The 18,375-nt window shown below is 49.1% G+C and overlaps 1 protein-coding gene across 1 annotated transcript; it reads right to left on the bottom strand.

Annotated features, from left to right (window-relative positions):
• Positions 1–329: 329 nt before the first annotated feature.
• LOC310797089 (semaphorin-6B-like) lies at positions 330–17,728 on the bottom strand (the record flags this gene model as incomplete). Its single annotated transcript, XM_083659375.1, has 16 exons — positions 330–1,351; positions 3,235–3,296; positions 4,045–4,122; positions 5,329–5,469; positions 6,404–6,580; positions 6,794–6,943; positions 7,700–7,831; positions 8,325–8,542; positions 9,231–9,319; positions 10,385–10,504; positions 11,273–11,363; positions 11,928–12,026; positions 15,532–15,594; positions 16,043–16,103; positions 16,433–16,544; positions 17,608–17,728. The coding sequence occupies 16 exons, from the start codon at positions 17,726–17,728 to the stop codon at positions 330–332; spliced, it is 2,736 nt and encodes a 911-aa protein (XP_083515501.1).
• Between the last annotated feature and the right edge of the window lie 647 nt (positions 17,729–18,375).

Genomic DNA, 18,375 nt, shown 5'->3' with positions numbered 1-18,375 from the left:
TGCAATGCAGACACAGCAACAACCTCAGTTCCGTCCGACCAATTAGTGTGAGGCAGCGCATGAGTGGCAGACCCAGCAGCCAATCGTAAAGAGAGCCCCGTTACGGGGCTGGAGGGGAGGGGGGGTGGGGGGAACAGGGGCTGCCCGAGAGAGTGACAGAGGAGATCAGAAGGGCTGAATGACAATGACATAAGGAAGTAGAGAAGGGAAAGGCAGAAGGAGATGAGATGATGAGAGAGAAGAGAGAGAGAGGGGTGGGAGATTGATGCTAGTAAATGAGAGAGCTACAGACAAGGAAGGACTCTTGTCCCCTTGGTTTCCTGACCCCCTCACTGGCCAGCCTGAGTCCTGTCGCCGCAGCCCTTCTTACTCATCAGCTGGCTGAGATCCACCAGCTCGCCCAGCTCGCCTCTCTCCAGGGCCCCTCTCAGCAGAGCCCTGCTCAGCCCGGGGGTGTGTTGCTGCTGGGACACGTACAACTGGCCGATGGGGGCGGCCATGGGGGCCGCGGGCAGGGCGACGGGCACCATGCCGTGGCTGCTGAGGAGATACCCTTCCTGGGCCGGCCAGCGCAGGGGCAGGGGCAGCGGCAGGGGCATGGGCATGGGCTCCCCGTATTCGGCCGGGGCGCTGGGGGCCGAGACCACCCTCCGACGCTCGGGCGAGTCCTGGGGGGTCATGGGGTACACGTAGTCCCCCGCCGACTTCCTGAGGAGAGGGGCTTTGGGCGTCGGCCTCACCCCCTTCTCCTGCTTGCTCAGACAGACGTAGTGCTGGCGCGGCGGCACCTCGCCCCCCCGGCCCTCGCCACCGCCGTGCCTCCCGCCTCCCCCCTGCTGGAAGAGTCTGGTGGTCAGGTAGACGGAGGGGGGCATGCGGCAGGGCGAGCCCAGGCCCACGGAGCCGCCGCCCAGGTAGGTCTGGCTGGTGTCCCAGCCGCCCGAGTTGGAGTCCGACAGGCGCAGGCCGCGGCGCTTCTGCTGGGGCGTGTGCTCCGGGGTGGGCAGGAAGCCCGGGTCCAGCTCGCCCGACTTCACCCAGCCGTTGGGCATGACGAACAGGGTCTCGCCGCCCTGCAGGGTGCAGGGGCGCTCGCCGCCGCCTCCCTGCCGCGTCACGCTGAGCACGGAGCCCGCCATGCCGTTGTTCAGCAGGCCCCTGTCGCGCCGCTGGATGGACGACTGCGGGGTGTTGCCGTGGCGACGGTTGGCGGGCTTGTGGGCCATGATCCAGCAGACGGCGAGGCCGGAGAGCGCCGCCCCGATGGTGAACGCAGAGACCGCGGACACCACCAGCAGGTTGAGGGAGACCAGGCTCTCCGGCTCGATCAGCAGACTCTGCTGGAGAATCCCTGAAGACACAGAGACACAATCACGGAGACGACATTTTAGTAGAATAGCGGAACGGACATCCTTGTCTGAATGACTTCCTCTATCTGTCCACAGGGGCCAATTCAGAATTATTACATCTAGTACTATTCTACTGCTTCTATTTAGTGCTGTTCCCCCTATGAGGATATAATGTATCATAATACATCATCAGTGACTACAATTATAACCATCATTTCCTGATCATAATGTTCTGTAATATAAGATGATCTCCTGAGATGATTGAGTTGAGCAGGAGGCTTCTCTCCAGCATGGCCTTGAGGCTCCACAGGCTCCAGGCTGAAGGAGCCTGCACTTGTCATCAGCCGAACTCAAAACCGCAACAGCTGACTCTCCTCTCTCTCTCTCTCTCAACTCTCTCTCCCTCTCTCTCCCTCTCTCTCTCTCTCTCCCTCTCTCCTCTCTCTCTCTCAACTCTCTCTCCCTCTCTCTCCTCTGCTCTCTCTCTCTCTCTCTCTCTCGACTCTCTCTCTCTCTCCCTCTCTCTCAACTCTCTCTCCCTCCTCTGCTCTCTCTCTCTCTCTCTCTCTCTCTCTCCTCTCTCTCTCCTCTGCTTGCTTTCTCTCTCTCTCTCTCTCTCTCTCCTCTGCTTTCTCTCTCTCTCTCTCTCTCCTCTGCTTGCTCTCTCTCTCTCTCCCTCTCTCCCTCCTCTGCTTGCTCTCTCTCTCTCTCTCTCTCTCTCTCTCCCTCCTCACAGTTTCCACTCTGCAGCCCGGCAGCCAGAGAGTCCCTCTGTATGCAGCATAGCATAGCATTACATCAGTGTTTCCACCCAGCTGTAATCAGTCCCATCTGCAGACACAGCACCACATGCCTGTCTCTGTCTGTGGGTTAGAGTGCGTCAGCTCAGCTCGCTCTGCAGTCTGCCAGAGCACACTTCTTCCAGAGCTAGCGCTTTCTAAAGACTAGCGTGCAAAATAGAGTCGTGCTAATATCAGTTTAAAAAGAGACCAGAGACTGAAGAGAGCTTGGAACACTCTCTGTTTGTTTGTGGTTTTGATAAATGAGGATCTGTAGCTCTCCACCGGCTCGGATCACTTTGAAATCGCCCCGAGAAAGAGGAAGAGCTCAGAGAGAAGCTGCTGGACAGGAAATGACTTTGGGGGCCCTGGTATTATTGGTCACTTACTGAGAGTCGGTGCATTTCAGAGCTTCTAAGCGCGTTCCATGTTTTTTTAAGAGGCCCTCTCAGGGCCCCCGCTGACATTCGAGCAGCCTCAGATCTCAACAGAAGGACCATCAGTGTTTTTCACGCTAAGCTACTTCCAGCTAGCTCACTCACTGGCCCAGCCTCAGCTCAGCCTGCACTCCTCGCTCTGCCAGATATTCAGCTTTGGGGAGAACAAAGTGTGCGTTAGGAGGATGGATGCGTTCCCATCCTGCAGTCTTATCTTGTCCACCAGTACTTCTAACTACTTCCACACACACCCTCTCTAATTAAACTCTCACACTGAGAGAGTGTTGGACCTGTGGGGGGAGCGAGGGTGAAACCGAAAGCCCCCGTTCCACTTCCACCTGCTTCGGCTCCGACAACGACACCAAAAAAAAGAGACTCGATTGTTAATATCAAGCTTGAATGAATCGTCTTCCCCGATGGATCTTAAAATATAATGAGCCGGAGAGGAATTCACATTACACACTCGACAATGACACGGCGCTAATGTCCAGGAGGTGCCATGAATATTCCCCATTATTAGAGTTCCTTCAGAACAAAATGTCCAGTGAGTAGTAGTAGGAGACAGGTGTAATGAGGTGCTGAGCCACTAGGCGGAGACTGCCTCAAGTCCACTGTGTGTGTAGCAGCAGCGAGAAGCGTCCATGTCAGACTATAAGTGCTGCAACCTACCGTCACAGTCTCCTAGATGGGAGGTGGTGTTTCCATATTCCACGTCTTGTTGAAAAGGAAGCCTGCAAGCACACACACGGATCACAGGAGAGAAGATCAGGGACTGAAGCCAGTGAGAAATCGGAACATTTCACATGATTTGGCTTAGACATTAGGCAACGTATAATATTATTATAGATGGATTATAGATGTATAGTTATTCACAGTAAGACTCAGAGTATAGATCAACAGTATACAGTTATATGATCTCACATTGCAGGATGTACAACAGTAAGGAATCAATGTATCTTCCAGGCTATGTTGACATGGAATGTGAAGTTGGCTAAGATAACCTGAATAAGTCATCAAAGTAAATAAAAAATAAAAATAAATCCAAGATTTTAAATAGCAGATTTTATATGAATATGGGCATTTACTGATAATGAGTAATACAGTATATGCCCTTGCTTGTGGATGAATTAATGTGTTTCAGTGTAATTGGATCGGCCTACTTCATTGATCCTTGTGGGGACATTCTGATTTGAAAGGCAGAGCACAGGCAGCGCCAGGAGCTGGTAGGGATTCAGAATCTTGCCGTATCTCAAACCACTATCCCACTATCACAGCTACCATTTTATGGCATTTATTATTTCCCCTTATATTATTACATGTGCTAAAAAACACAAACTTAGACCAAGCCACCATGAGCTTAGTTAACTTGACATTTCCATACAAAACATACAAGAATGCTGCAACGTTCCTCCATGACTCAGTGACCTGGTCAGGGGTAACATGGAGCACAGACCGGTGTGGGACAGGTGTTTCCCTCACCGTGTGCCTGGTCTTAGGAAGGAGCAGGTGCTTCCTCTGGTCCAGCCACAGTAGGGGTCTCTGGATGCTAGACAGCTCCTACACACAGACACACGCCAAAGAAAATACAATGCTTAAAAATAAAATGATAAGTGAAGACAATCTGAATAGTGAACCAAACACTACCCACAGCGGCCATTTTGACCTCGCATCAGGCTGAGAGAGAGTCTCTACCTGGAACACTGCCATGTAAAACTAGCATTCGTTAACTGAGGACTTCAGTCAGATTGACCTAACGCTTATCAAATAAGCAAGCAATCTCAGCAACCACTGCCAACAACTACTTGCTATAGCCAAATGATTTTCAGAAAATGTGAACCTAAAATTTCCTACAGATGATCATGAGATCTGTTTGTTTCTGAAATGTATTTTTTTTTTTTTTCCAGTGGGGAACCTGTGAAATGTTTGTCTCATTGCTGATGTTCGGGTTAACTGATAGGCATCACAGTCATGGCTTATAGAAGCTAGGCTACTTGCTATTCCAGGTTCTACTTTAAAATATCTTCAATATCTAATGGATTCTTGATATTTAACGATGGAGAATCATTTATTTGGTGTAAAACAAAAATAGATAAAGAGGATCTTGAAACCTCTGTCTTCACTTTCACAAGTAAACAAATTATCCCAAAATGAATGTTAAGGGAAACAATGTAACAACTAGCTCAGCCATCACCTGCTGACAGCCTCGAAACAATGTAACAACTAGCAATGTATTTAGTGATTTAAATCATATTTGTATTCCTATGAAATGTGCTATTGTGTGTATGTGTGTGTGTGTGTGTGTGTGTGTGTGTGTGTGTGTGTGTGTGTGTGTGTGTGTGTATGTGTGTGCCCGTGCGTGTGTGTGTGCGCGTGTGCGTGCGCGTGTATATGCCTGCGTGGATGTCAATAGGTTGTTGGTCCATTTGTAGTGGGGATGATTTGTTTTTTTGCTTTGCTCTGCGTTTTATTGTTTCTGTTCACCTGCCCAGGGACTACAAAATGGAAATGAGCTAGCAGCTAAATATGGTACAAAGCATATTTTCCTCTTTGTTTGAGATTAATGTATTTTGCACATGGTCGATGGTCCCTGATATAAATAAACTCACTAAACTAAACTCAACTAAACTAAACTTTACTGCGACATATAGGGAGGAGAGAGAGGGGGAAGCAGGAGTTGGCAAAAAACGCTGCTGACCTAATTAGCAAACTGACATTGCCTTAGCAAGTATCCTCCAAAACAGTGAAGGTGATGGTGCTACTCACTTCATGCAGCGTGAGTGGAGGTGGCAGCGTGAGGTGGGCACTCTGACCAGACAGGAGGGGAAGGCCAGCAGCAGCGTGTGGCTGGACCGGTCCAACGACAGAGACAACAGCTGACGAGCCTGGACAGAGTCCTCACCACACCTAGATACAGAGAGAGGGGGGGGAGAGAGGGGGGAGACAGAGAGAGAGGGGGAGGTAGAGGGGGGGGGGGGGGGGGGCAGGAGGCGGAGAGGAGAGGAGAGGAGGCAGCAGAGGTAGGGGACATTTGGCCTCTGAATGAACCTGCGGTTGTTTCGGAGGCCAATCTGCTGCGGCTTCAGGACAGATGGGTGGAACCAGGGAAGCACAGGTTTTTCTGGATAAGTAACGCTAGACTGATGTCCAGTGAAGAAGCCAAGGGAAGGGATTAGAGAAGAGCTAATATTATGAAGCCTAGAGCTCCTGCTACCTGATTAAGTTATAATGAGACAATGTTTTCCCCTTCTACTCTTACTTACTCTTAAAATAAAATAAAATAAAATAAAATAAAATAAAATAAAATACGTCTTAGCTGATGAAGACTGTGATATACGGTCAGTTTGACCACTTATTAAGTCACTTTGGACAGGAGCGTCTAAATGACCTAACGTAATGTAATATGCTACCAATTGAAGCCAGTTTGACTAGTTAGCCTATAGCTAGTTTTTCCTTTGCCATTTAACTTGGCCAGTAACAAGCTGACTTGCACTCCAAAAAGCACAGAGGTTCTTTGGCTCCAGAGAAGTGTTTTCACAACTAAAACGCCAACCTACGCTACAGTTCATAGCTTTTACACTGCTTCAAGAGCAGGCAGTTCAGTCTGTGCTGGGCTGGCGAAGCACAGAGTCATAACACCACATCATCTCAAAGCTGTATTTACATTTATAATACTAACAGCATAAGCTTGCTGGGCAAAGAGCAGTGCTGCGCTCCAGTTCAGGCAGATAATATTATATAGGAGCTGCTCTACTTTGGAGCAGCATGCATACAGTACCATAAGTGAAAGGATTACTATGGCTACTTCATCATTTGTCAGGGATCAGAGAGAAGATCTCACTTGTCAGGGTTGAATCCCTCCACCTCCTCCAGGAAGACACTGTCGTGGGAGGCCGTGTCCCCGCTGGGATTCATCAGGAACTTGAGGACGGTGCCTCGGGTCGAGCCCAGGAACAGGACGGTGCGGTTCTTATGGGGACCAGCTTCTGTGTCCACCACCATGGATGTCAGCTGGTACCTAGTCCGAGAGACAGGTGGTGAGAGAGAGGGAGAGAGAGAGAGGGAGATAGAGAGAGGGGGGGAGGGAGAGAGAGAGAGAGAGAGAGAGAGCGAGAAGGCTTTTAATGGCACTTTGTCATATTTACTCGCCCCATCTCCATGCTATCCAAAAGTGAACGTTCAGCATGAAGGCTGCAGAGGAGAGGGAGGGAGTCAGTGTGTGCGTACGTACCGTCCCATGGTCTTGACCACCCAGGGTCTGTGTCCCAGCAGGGGGACAGTCTCGTCCATCAGCGGGTGGGTCTTCACAAAGTTCAGCACCTCGTCTGGCAGCGAGGTGGAGGAGCTAAATCTGGAGCCCTCCACCGCACAGCCGCCCGGCCTGCAGACACACAGAGACAGATAGATGGAGAGAGAGACAGAGGAGAGACACAAATATAGAACGAGTGAGACATAGATGGACAGATAGTGAGTGAGAGAGAGAGAGAGAGAGAGAAAGGATGACATTCACGTTGCTGAGGCAGTATTCTAATATTTTGCTGAATAGGAGTGAATTGTGATTGACAGGTGGGGCTTATAAGCAGGTATTAACTAGACTTTATATGCGACAGATTCTCTGGACGGGAGCTCATCTGCTTTCTGCCAAAGTCCCGCCTACGTATGCCTTGCGTAACAGTACCTAGGTTTAGGGACGGCTTCATCGGGCACGGGGGTCATAACAGTACCTAGGTTTAGGGACGGCTTCATCAGGCATGGGGGTCATAACAGTACCTAGGTTTAGGGACGGCTTCATCAGGCACGGGGTCATAACAGTACCTAGGTTTAGGGACGGCTTCATCAGGCACGGGGGTCATAACAGTACCTAGGTTTAGGGACGGCTTCATCAGGCACGGGGGTCATAACAGTACCTAGGTTTAGGGACGGCTTCATCAGGCACGGGGGTCATAACAGTACCTAGGTTTAGGGACGGCTTCATCGGGCACGGGGGTCATAACAGTACCTAGGTTTAGGGACGGCTTCATCGGGCACGGGGGTCATAACAGTACCTAGGTTTAGGGACGGCTTCATCGGGCACGGGGGTCATAACAGTACCTAGGTTTAGGGACGGCTTCATCGGGCACGGGGGTCATAACAGTACCTAGGTTTAGGGACGGCTTCATCAGGCACGGGGGTCCAGATGGACTCGGGGGATTTCTGCTCCTTGAAGCGGCCCTCGAACACGTGTGCGAGCTGCTGCATGTCGAAGACGCACACGGCAGAGCCGGGGATGCTGCAGAGACAGGGAACGTAACACAGACAGCCATGAGAAAACAGGACTCAGCGTGCGCTTGTGTGTGCATACCAGACCAGACATGGGACCAAGTCACTTTGGTCCAAATCTCAAGTAAGTCCAGAGTGATTTTGTTTGGGGCAAGGCAAGTCAAGTCAAGTCACAGGTTATATCTAGTCAAGTTGAAGTCAAGACCAAAGTCACTATTACTGGCCAGTTTATCTAACCTGTTCAAAAAGTATGACAATTAATTGAATTTGTATAATAATTATAATAAGATTACAACGAGTGTCTCCTCCTGGGAGGTGGAGGGGGAGGACAGCCAGTATTTTAAATTCAATATTTAAACTGACGAACACAAACAAGTCAACCGATGTCATCATGTCTCAAGTCAAGTCACCAGTCATCAAAAGAGAGACTCGAGTCCATTCAAGGCCAGGTTCACCAGGTCGCAAGTCCACCTCTCTGGTGCATAGTGCGCGGGTCCGCGTACCTGTTGAGCGGTGTGGAGAACAGGCCCAGGAGGACGTCGCGTCCCTGCATGTGGATGACCTTGCTGGTGGCGTGGAGCAGGTTGAAGTAGAAGTGAGAGTCTCCCGGGACGGAGCAGTTGAGCCGCGCTTTCAGAAACGACGAGAACTGTTTCTCTAAGACGCGCTGAGAGCCCCCCAGGTCTGCCTTACACACGCGCGCCACACGGGACACCATCACCTAGGATGCAAGGTGTGGTGGAGAGGAGAGAGAGGAAGAGGGAGGGGATATACGAGACAGGGGAGAAATTCCCAAATTAAACAAATTTCCGCCACTTAGATTCAAAACTGCACCAAACATTTGAAAACTGAAATCGAACCACAAATCAAAACTGACTGTTATAAATAGTTAAACAGAAATTATAAGTGGCAAATTACCTTCAACTCCCTGCATTAAAAGAAAGAAAATTACTCACAAAATATAGGCTTTATGATCATAAAGTAGAAATTTAAAAAGAGAGACACTCGAAATCGTGGAAGCCATGTGATCATTGTGACCGACATGAAATGGAAGCATACACACATTTCCTGGTGGTCTGCCCAAATATAAAATAAATCAAATAAAAAGAAAATAGAATACAAAATAAAAACAAAAATTAAATCAACTTTTGTTTCTACCCACAAGAAAATAAGTTACCATTTGCTGTTAGGGAACATGATGAGAAATGTTCTGATACTGTGTTCCCATGTATGTGTACTGTAAATGTTTGAATTTAATTGAAGTGTTATGAAAAGCTTTTAATTATACTGTTGTTGATATAGATATATTATTGGGAGTGAGAGAGAGAGAGAGAGAGAGAGAGAGGAGAGAGAGAGAGAGAGAGAGAGGGAGAGAGAGAGACAGAGAGAGAGAGAGAGAGAGAGAGCACCTTCTCTAGGTGATGGAACTCCATGGCCATCTCTCTGAAGAAGAAGTAGATATGAGACCCCCACTCCACAGCGTTGACAAAGAACGGCTCTGTGAAATAATATGAGAGAATTACTGTTAAACACACACACACACACACACACACACACACACACACACACACACACACACACACACACACACACACACACACAGGCACACACTCACACACACACCTACACACACGGACACACACACACACAGGCACACACACACACACAGGCACACACTCTCACACACACACACACACACACACACACACACACACACACGCGCACACACACACACACACACACACACACAGGCACACACACACACACACACACACACACACACAGGCACACACACACACACACACACACGCACACACAGGCACACACACACACACACACACACACACACACACACACACACGCACACACAGGCACACACACACACACACACACACACACACACACACACACACACACACACACACCTACACACACACGCTCATATCCAGTGCAGACACGGCGTCTTGAGAGACCTGAGAGCGTAACACCCCGCATCCACCTGACATGGCGCTGTAATAACAATCACATCAACATGGACGCCTGGCGTCCGCCTGGGGTCGCTCATTAAATATTCATGTCCTGTTTAATTTATCATCCTGGACAAGCAGAGACACATTATTTATCATTTATTCATCCTGCGCTGCTCCGCTCTGACCTGCCAGGGCTCGTCTTTCCTCAGCTGCGCCCAACGCCACTGGCTTGTTCAAACTCGGGGATCTGTAGCCTCCAACTAACCTCAATACATCATTCCATCTGAGCCTGTTCCACTTATAATGGAGCTATTAAGTCAATGTCATGCGGGCCCTAATCAAGTCTGCTTTTCCCAAACGTATTTCGCCCATTTACCCCCCCCCCCCTGACTATCATCTGATTTCAATGCGATGCAATGGTGAAGAGACAACCGCAGTGTTTAGATGTTTTTTAATAAACCATTAAAAAGGGAATGGTTTATTGGTAATGATGTCTTCCGCCGTTTGCGTCCTCGTCGCCTGCTGAAGAAGGCATGTCTGTCGCCGCAGAGCCTCATTTATAAACGTGTCTGTTTTTTCTTTTTTACAAGCACCTCGAAACCATTTGGAGTCGTGCTTGACCGTGCGGAGGGCGGGGCTGTCGCCGAGGCTGCGATAGATCACGGCGTCGATGGCCAGGAAGTCTGTCACGGTACCGGTAAAGAGACTGCCATCTGAGAGAGAGAGAGAGAGATAGAGTGAGGGGTAGAGAGAGAGAGAGAGAGAGAGTGAGTGAGGGGTAGAGAGAGAGAGAGAGAGAGACAGAGAGAGAGAGAGAGAGAGAGAGAGAGGGAGATTAAAGAAGGGGGAAGATACAGATGGAGAGATCGCACAAGGTCAGGAAGATTAAAACCAAACAAGCGATGCAGCGAGAGGTCTGACTATAAATCACTGGCGCGGGTAAACACAAGGGCATATAAGTTTCCCCCGTCTGGGGGCTGAAAACTAGACTCTGATCTTTCCTGGAATCCCTCACTTCTTCTTCGTTGGTGGGGCGTCTGGGTTGCGTCGAGGTAAAAGCGTTCCCCTACCGCCGTGGACGACACCCGGGTTCAATCGGCGGCAGCGGTACTTCCGGCTTTGGTCAGACGTTCCTACAGACACAATTGGCGGTGTATGTGTCATGGTCGCCGCACTAGTGCCTCCTCTGGTCGGCCTGGGGGGGGCGCCTGTTCGGGGGGAGGGGAACTGGGGGAATAGCGTGATCCTCCCACGGCGCGCTACGTCCTGCCGGTGAAGCTCCTCGCTGTCAGGTCAAGAGAAGAAGCTGGCACATGTATCGGAGGAAGCATGTGCTAGTCTACGGCTCTTTCCAGATTGGCAACGACCGGGACGGGCATGGGGAATTTGTCCAAGTACAATTGGGGAGAAAATGGCAGAAAAACCTGTAAAAAAAAGTTGATTAAAAAAAACTAAAAACGTCTTTGTTGGCGTGTGCTCACCTGCGAATAACGCCACATTGGCGTGGCGAGGGTCATACGGGCACCGTGCCATTCCGCTGACAGGCTCTCCCACCATCTCCAGAGTGTCTCTCTGCAACACAGGAGAGTCAAGTCAAGTCAAGTCAAGTTTATTTGTATAGCCCTAATTCACAAGCATGTCCCAGAGGGCTTCACAGAAAATATGTCTAGCTAATTCTAGCTGACACAACAGTAGCAAATTACAGAATAAAGATAACACTTTGAACAATTGATAGAGAAATATAGAAAATATAGAAATATAGGATAGAGCAGGAGAAGGGGAGGAGAGCAGGGGGAATGTGAGAGAGTGATGGGGTGGGGCGGGAATGGGAAATGTTGGAGAGTATAGGAGGTGGGGAAGGAGCAGGGGAAGGGGGAAAGAGGAGAGGGGAGGGGGAGGGAGAGCGGGGGATGTGGGGGAGAAGAGAGCAGGGAGAGGGAGGAGGTGGGGAGAGAATGGGAAATGTGGGGGAGGAGAGAACGGAGAAGGAGAGGTGGGGAAGAGAGAAGCAGATGGGAGCTAGGGCAGACACCGCAAAACGACTGACAGACAGAGGAAAACGATGCTAGAGAAGCAGATGGGAGAGGGCAGACACCGCAAAACGACTGACAGACACAGGGACAGAGGGGTACTAACGGTGTAGTTGGCGCACAGCGGGTTGAAGGCGTTGGTGCCACACACGAACAGGCCATCATGCTGGCTCAGTAACACCTTGATGAAGTTACGACACTCTGCCTGCGAGGAAGAGAACAAAAGAAGAAGATTAGATAGTGGGAGAGGAAATCATAGGTTACTTACGGTACAGAGAGAGCACCTAGACTGAAAGACTGTTTTGCACCCAAACTATAAGCTCAAAACGACCAGTCAGAGGAGGGTAAAGACTACCGTTGTGAGCGACGAGTCACGAACAACACAGCTTAAAACAATCCTCAACAACACCGTCAACAACAGCCCATCTGGAGGAACGCAACAGGATGAGAACTTGATGGCAGTCTTTGCAGTGGAAGCTGTTGATTTAGCCTTTGATTGTTTATTTACCACCCCCCCCCTCTCTCTCTCTCTCACACGCACGCACGCACGCACGCACGCACGCACGCACGCACGCACGCACGCACGCACGCACGCACGCACGCACGCACGCACGCATGCCCCTCGGGGACAAGTAAAGTGATTTGAATAAAATTGAGTAGAATTTAATCTAATCACATATATAGTCATAGGTACATGTTGAATGTCTGAACCGGAGCATGTGCTATCCAAATTCTTCAAAGGCTCCTACAGTAGGACAGGCTCTATGGTCAGATGTTGAGTAGTGGCTCCTACAGTAAGATAGGCTCTATGGTCAGATGTTGAGTAGTGGCTCCTACAGTAGGACAGGCTCTATGGTCAGATGTTGTGTAGTGGCTCCTACAGTAGGACAGGCTCTATGGTCAGATGTTACATAGTGGCTCCTACAGTAGGACAGGCTCTATGGTCAGATGTTGTGTAGTAGCTCCTACAGTAGGACAGGCTCTATGGTCAGATGTTGTGTAGTGGCTCCTACAGTAGGACAGGCTCTATGGTCAGATGTTGTGTAGTGGCTCCTACAGTAGGACAGGCTCTATGGTCAGATGATGCGTAGTGGCTCCTACAGTAGGACAGGCTCTATGGTCAGATGTTGTGTAGTGGCTCCTACAGTAGGACAGGCTCTATGGTCAGATGTTGTGTAGTAGCTCCTACAGTAGGACAGGCTCTATGGTCAGATGTTGTGTAGTAGCTCCTACAGTAGGACAGGCTCTATGGTCAGATGTTGTGTAGTGGCTCCTACAGTAGGACAGGCTCTATGGTCAGATGTTGTGTAGTGGCTCCTACAGTAGGACAGGCTCTATGGTCAGATGTTGTGTAGTAGCTCCTACAGTAGGACAGGCTCTATGGTCAGATGATGCGTAGTAGCTCCTACAGTAGGACAGGCTCTATGGTCAGATGTTGTGTAGTGGCTCCTACAGTAGGACAGGCTCTATGGTCAGATGTTGTGTAGTGGCTCCTACAGTAGGACAGGCTCTATGGTCAGATGTTGTGTAGTGGCTCCTACAGTAGGACAGGCTCTATGGTCAGATGTTGTGTAGTGGCTCCTACAGTAGGACAGGCTCTATGGTCAGATGTTGTGTAGTGGCTCCTACAGTAGGACAGGCTCTATGGTCAGATGTTGTGTAGTGGCTCCTACAGTAGGACAGGCTCTATGGTCAGATGTTGTGTAGTGGCTCCTACAGTAGGACAGGCTCTATGGTCAGATGATGCGTAGTGGCTCCTACAGTAGGACAGGCTCTATGGTCAGATGTTACGTAGTGGCTCCTACAGTAGGACAGGCTCTATGGTCAGATGATGTGTAGTGGCTCCTACAGTAGGACAGGCTCTATGGTCAGATGATGTGTAGTGGCTCCTACAGTAGGACAGGCTCTATGGTCAGATGATGTGTAGTGGCTCCTACAGTAGGACAGGCTCTATGGTCAGATGTTACGTAGTGGCTCCTACAGTAGGACAGGCTCTATGGTCAGATGTTGTGTAGTGGCACGAGTAAAGTCTTTTACCCACAGCGTTACAATCTCACCTGGCCTCCTCATCTTCAGTTACAGTGCTCTAGTGCTTACAAGTTCTACTTTACCTGTATCTCTCTCTCTCTCCATCCCTCTTCTTTCCCCCCACCTGTCTGTCATAGGTTGAGGCGATGTCTCGTCATAGACGCTGGGTTAGCTGGCTCAGCCTGGCTGGGGGCATGGTCAGGGTGGGGTAAATCCCCCATTCTATCCATTCAGCAAAGTTAGAATTTAGCTGCTAGCCCAGCCCAGGCAGACACGATCGGGGATTTAACCACCGCAGTAAACTCACATTTGAACAGACGTCTTGGGTTCTGCTCTAGAACCCCCAAACCTGTAGTTTAGAGCCGCAGCACCGTCCTTTGGTGAATCAGCCCATTGAGATATATCGGCGGTTTTACCCCACTCGCGTGCCAGCCGTATAACATTTTTTGGGCGTTCCCACTTCCCACACATGCCGACTGTCTCTATCCCCCTTTCTCAAAACTTTGATTGACAGCCCCCTCCTCCTCCTCCTCCTTCTCCTCCTCCTCCTGTGTTCTTTGAAGCAAACACCATTCTCTTCTGCGCTTGTTTTCCTCTCCGTTTTTCTGACTACCTGGTGGCTGCCGCTATCCCCCCCCCGGGTCCCCTCAGCCCACGCACACATCCTCTCCTCCCCTCTCTACCTCCACTGATTTCAATTACGCTTCCCTCCCCGAGGCGGTGTCACTCTCTCTGCTCACTTTCCTCTCTAATGTTTCCATCGGCTTCTTCTCCTCTCTTCTCTCTCCTCCAGTCTGCCCAGATTGGATTCAGCCCGCGGGCCGAGCTACATTCATGCAATAAAGCTGATATTTTAGCGTTAAAACCTGTCAACCCGGCGAGCGTCTCATCATCCACTCAATCCCGTCGAGTCTTTCTCTCTTGTGGATTAGATCACATTCCCTTGATCACATCTCCGACCAATGTCAAGTATCGCTTTCTATACAGAGACACAATTGTTCAACTTTGCCCATCTTCCCCCCACGGGCTACAAATGAGGTAAAGAAAGTGCACCTTCTGCAGGTGTGCGGGGTCGGGTTTCAGACACCTTCTGCAGGTGTGCGAGGTCGGGTTTCAGACTTCAGGATGGACCGTTTTTTGGGGGGTCTGGGTCTAATGTTTCCCTGAGCTATAGTGGGATTAAGCAATGTGCTGAATCAACGAGATCAGATTTCTGTCAATATGTCTGCGGGTAGGTGGGCAGGCATATGCAGGTGCGCCCAAAGGAGATATGTGGTTTCTGTAGCAGCTGGTGTGTCGGTCCATGGGATGGAGTAGAGAGTGTAGCTCAGTCATTCCCAAAGACTGGGTCGGGACCCACAGGTGGGTCGCAGGGCAGGAGATTTGATTTGGGTCATCAAATACATTTGCGGAATTTTTTTCTCGTCTTTTATTTAAAATATGACTCCGCCTCAATGCACTTATTTCTCATATCTCATATAACTCATATCTCTTTGAAATGGCTGGTTGCTTTACCTATTCAAGATAATATAAGGTGATGCGGAAATGGCAGTAAAAATGTTCAGGAACGTTCATTTGATTTAAGAAAGATCAGATCTGAAGGCTGAATATGACACTAAATGACTTGCTGAGCTTGCACTTGTTCTGCAGTGCTGCTTGTGTGAGAGAGCATCATAACTGACCTCATGTTTCCCCTTCATCCGGCATACTCGAATGTCATTCTTATTGGATTCCCACGTCCGCTTCTGCCAAAGACATATACCACAGTCACAACATATCATGCATATATGTACATATATACCACAGTCACAACATATATGCATATTATATATGTACATATATACCACAGTCACAACATATATGCATATTATATATGTACATATATACCACAGTCACAACATATATGCATATTATATATGTACATATATACCACAGTCACAACATATACGCATATTATATATGTACATATATACCACAGTCACAACATATCATATGCATAATATATATATATGCACAGTATATCAGTGTTTGTGTCTGTGTGTGTGTGTGTGTGTGTGTGTGTGTGTGTGTGTGTGTGTGTGTGTGTGTGTGTGTGTGTGTGTGTGTGTGTGTGTGTGTGTGTGTGTGTGTGTGAGTGTGTGTGTGTGTGTGTGTGTCTTTGTGTCGGCTTGTGCAAGAAAATGAAGGTCTCACCTTACTGTAGAACATCTCATCACCTGACATGTTATCCAGCTCCACTCTGTACAAATCATCTCTACAAAACACACAAACACATCCGTGTAAATACAATCAGCACATAACACAAGAGTCACAATGGGATTCAACAATAAAACAAGTGATATGTACATGCATGAACCATAACAGTAACGTGAAACAAACTTTCACACTTGACATTCCCGCATCCCCGACTAACTTGAAGAAACATCCTCCACTAGTCTAGGAGGACGAATGCAAAATGGCTCCCACACAAAGTGGCACATGATGCAGCAGATGGAAGCCGGGACATCAAATGAAGAAGCAAAGCATTATTAAAGTCTACGTCGCGGCGCTAGCGCACTGTTGGAGGCGGTTGCCGTTGGTTACCTGGCTCCTATGTAGAGCGTGCGGTTGAGTTGGAGGAGGGTCTGGATGAGCAGCTCCTGTCTCTGAGCAGAACGATGAGCTCTGCCAATGAAGACTGGATACCTTCTCACCACTGACATGCACACAGACAGACAGACAGACAGACAGACAGACAGACAGAGAGAGACACTCAACCAGATACCTTGACTAGGAGCACAGTTTTACCTTGCTCAAGGGCACTTCAACAATTCCCCCCTTCCATATTTACTCATCTATTCTGGCCAATGAACTCCATAAGGTCGGCCTCTGTAACCTTCACTGGAACTGTCGGCGCTCATCATCCTGGCTATATTTGTTTAGGAAAACAGAGACTACGGGCAGAGAAAGAGCTGACAAACAGCGTAGCAGTCATGTCACAGTGACCTACTTTCATCTCGTCAGTGGTTTCTCTCCTAGCAGTTTATCTGTGCAGCAGCTCCACGGTTTCGGCGGGTCATAATTAATGTTCTATTATATTACTGTGAACTTATATATTGATGATGTGAGCAGGGTGGTTCCTGCTCCTGGCACATTTTAGACAGGTGTTGGACGGGGTAGAGAGAGCCAGGAGGAAAGACGGGATGGAGAGAGAGAGAGAGAGAGAGAGAGAGAGAGAGAGAGAGAGAGAGAGAGAGAGAGGCTATATGAGAGTATGGGTAAGTTTAGAAGAGGACAATGTGAAGCACGTCGGCCTCCATAGGGAAGCCTCATCATGAGGAGGACAGAAATGTCTCGTTGTCCTTGACTGCAGGGGAGGAGAGAGGACACAGCTATCCATCTCCACCTGTCTCCTCCCTCTCTCTCCACCATCAGCCTTCTCCCTCCATCCTCAGCCTTCTCTCTCTCTCTCTCTCGTCATTTCCAACCTCCCATCCAAACTGTCCCACCCATTCATCTCCCCACCATCTCCCCGCACACAATTTCCTTTCTTCCTCTCCCCTCTTTCCTGGTCTCCCGTCAGAGGGAGAGATGGAGAGAATTCTCTCTATTTATCTGTAAGCCAATGGCGGCTCGAGAGCAGCTCCACACCGAGGCTGCGACCTTTGACCCTGCATCCTCACACTCTCCATGCAGCCATTCATCAACGCTGCGTGCACAGCCACAGCCACGCCCACACACACACACACACACACACACACAGAGGAGAGGACACGTACCCTCTAGGGGGGCGTAGCTGAGTGGACTGGGTTCCTCTGGGAATGAGCCATCAGCCAGTTGAAGCAGCAGGAGGAGAAGTGTGAGGGGAGGAGCCATGGTCGCCATGGCAGCAGAGCACATGCACTGTTAACAGAGAGAGAGAGGGATGAGAGAGAGGAGAGGGACATTTCATTGACCAGTGTGCGTGTGCGTGTGTGTGGGTGCGTATGTGCATCATGTATTGGCATTTTGACAGATTCCTAACCATATAGGAATTGAGTGACAGGTGTGTGTGATTTGTGTTCTGTGTGTGTGTGTGTGTGTGTGTGTTAGAGCAGGAATGATTTGTCGATTAATCGACTAGTCGATTAATCGACTAGTCGATCGTCAATAATAAATCACCAACTACTTGTATAATCGATTCATCGTTTCAACAGATGTTTTAAGAAAAGAAAAAGTCAAATTTTCACATTTCCAGCTTCTTAAATGTGAGTATTTAATTTTCTGGTTTCTTTAGTCTTCTATGACAGTAAACTGATGATCTTTTGGGTTGTGGACAGTTGGTTAGGACCAGAGCCGTATAATAGAAGAGTTCCGACATGTCCATTCACTCAAATGGACCAGTTTTTTACTCTCAAGAGTTCCAGGAAGTAAGGTCCTGGATTAAGCAGCACTGTCAAGTTGCAGCAAAATAGACAGTTTGTGTTGTACTCTGAAAGGGTTTTTTCCCCCTTGAATCAAATTGTACATTATCAGCTTTATTTTAGCATGCAAAAGTAGCGCGAGAC

The sequence above is a fragment of the Poromitra crassiceps genome (genome assembly GCF_964638095.1).
Source record: "Poromitra crassiceps genome assembly, chromosome: 23".
Lineage (NCBI taxonomy): Eukaryota > Metazoa > Chordata > Actinopteri > Beryciformes > Melamphaidae > Poromitra > Poromitra crassiceps.
The sequence above is the reverse complement of the archived record's forward strand: the minus strand, read 5'-3'. Positions and strand labels throughout refer to the sequence as shown.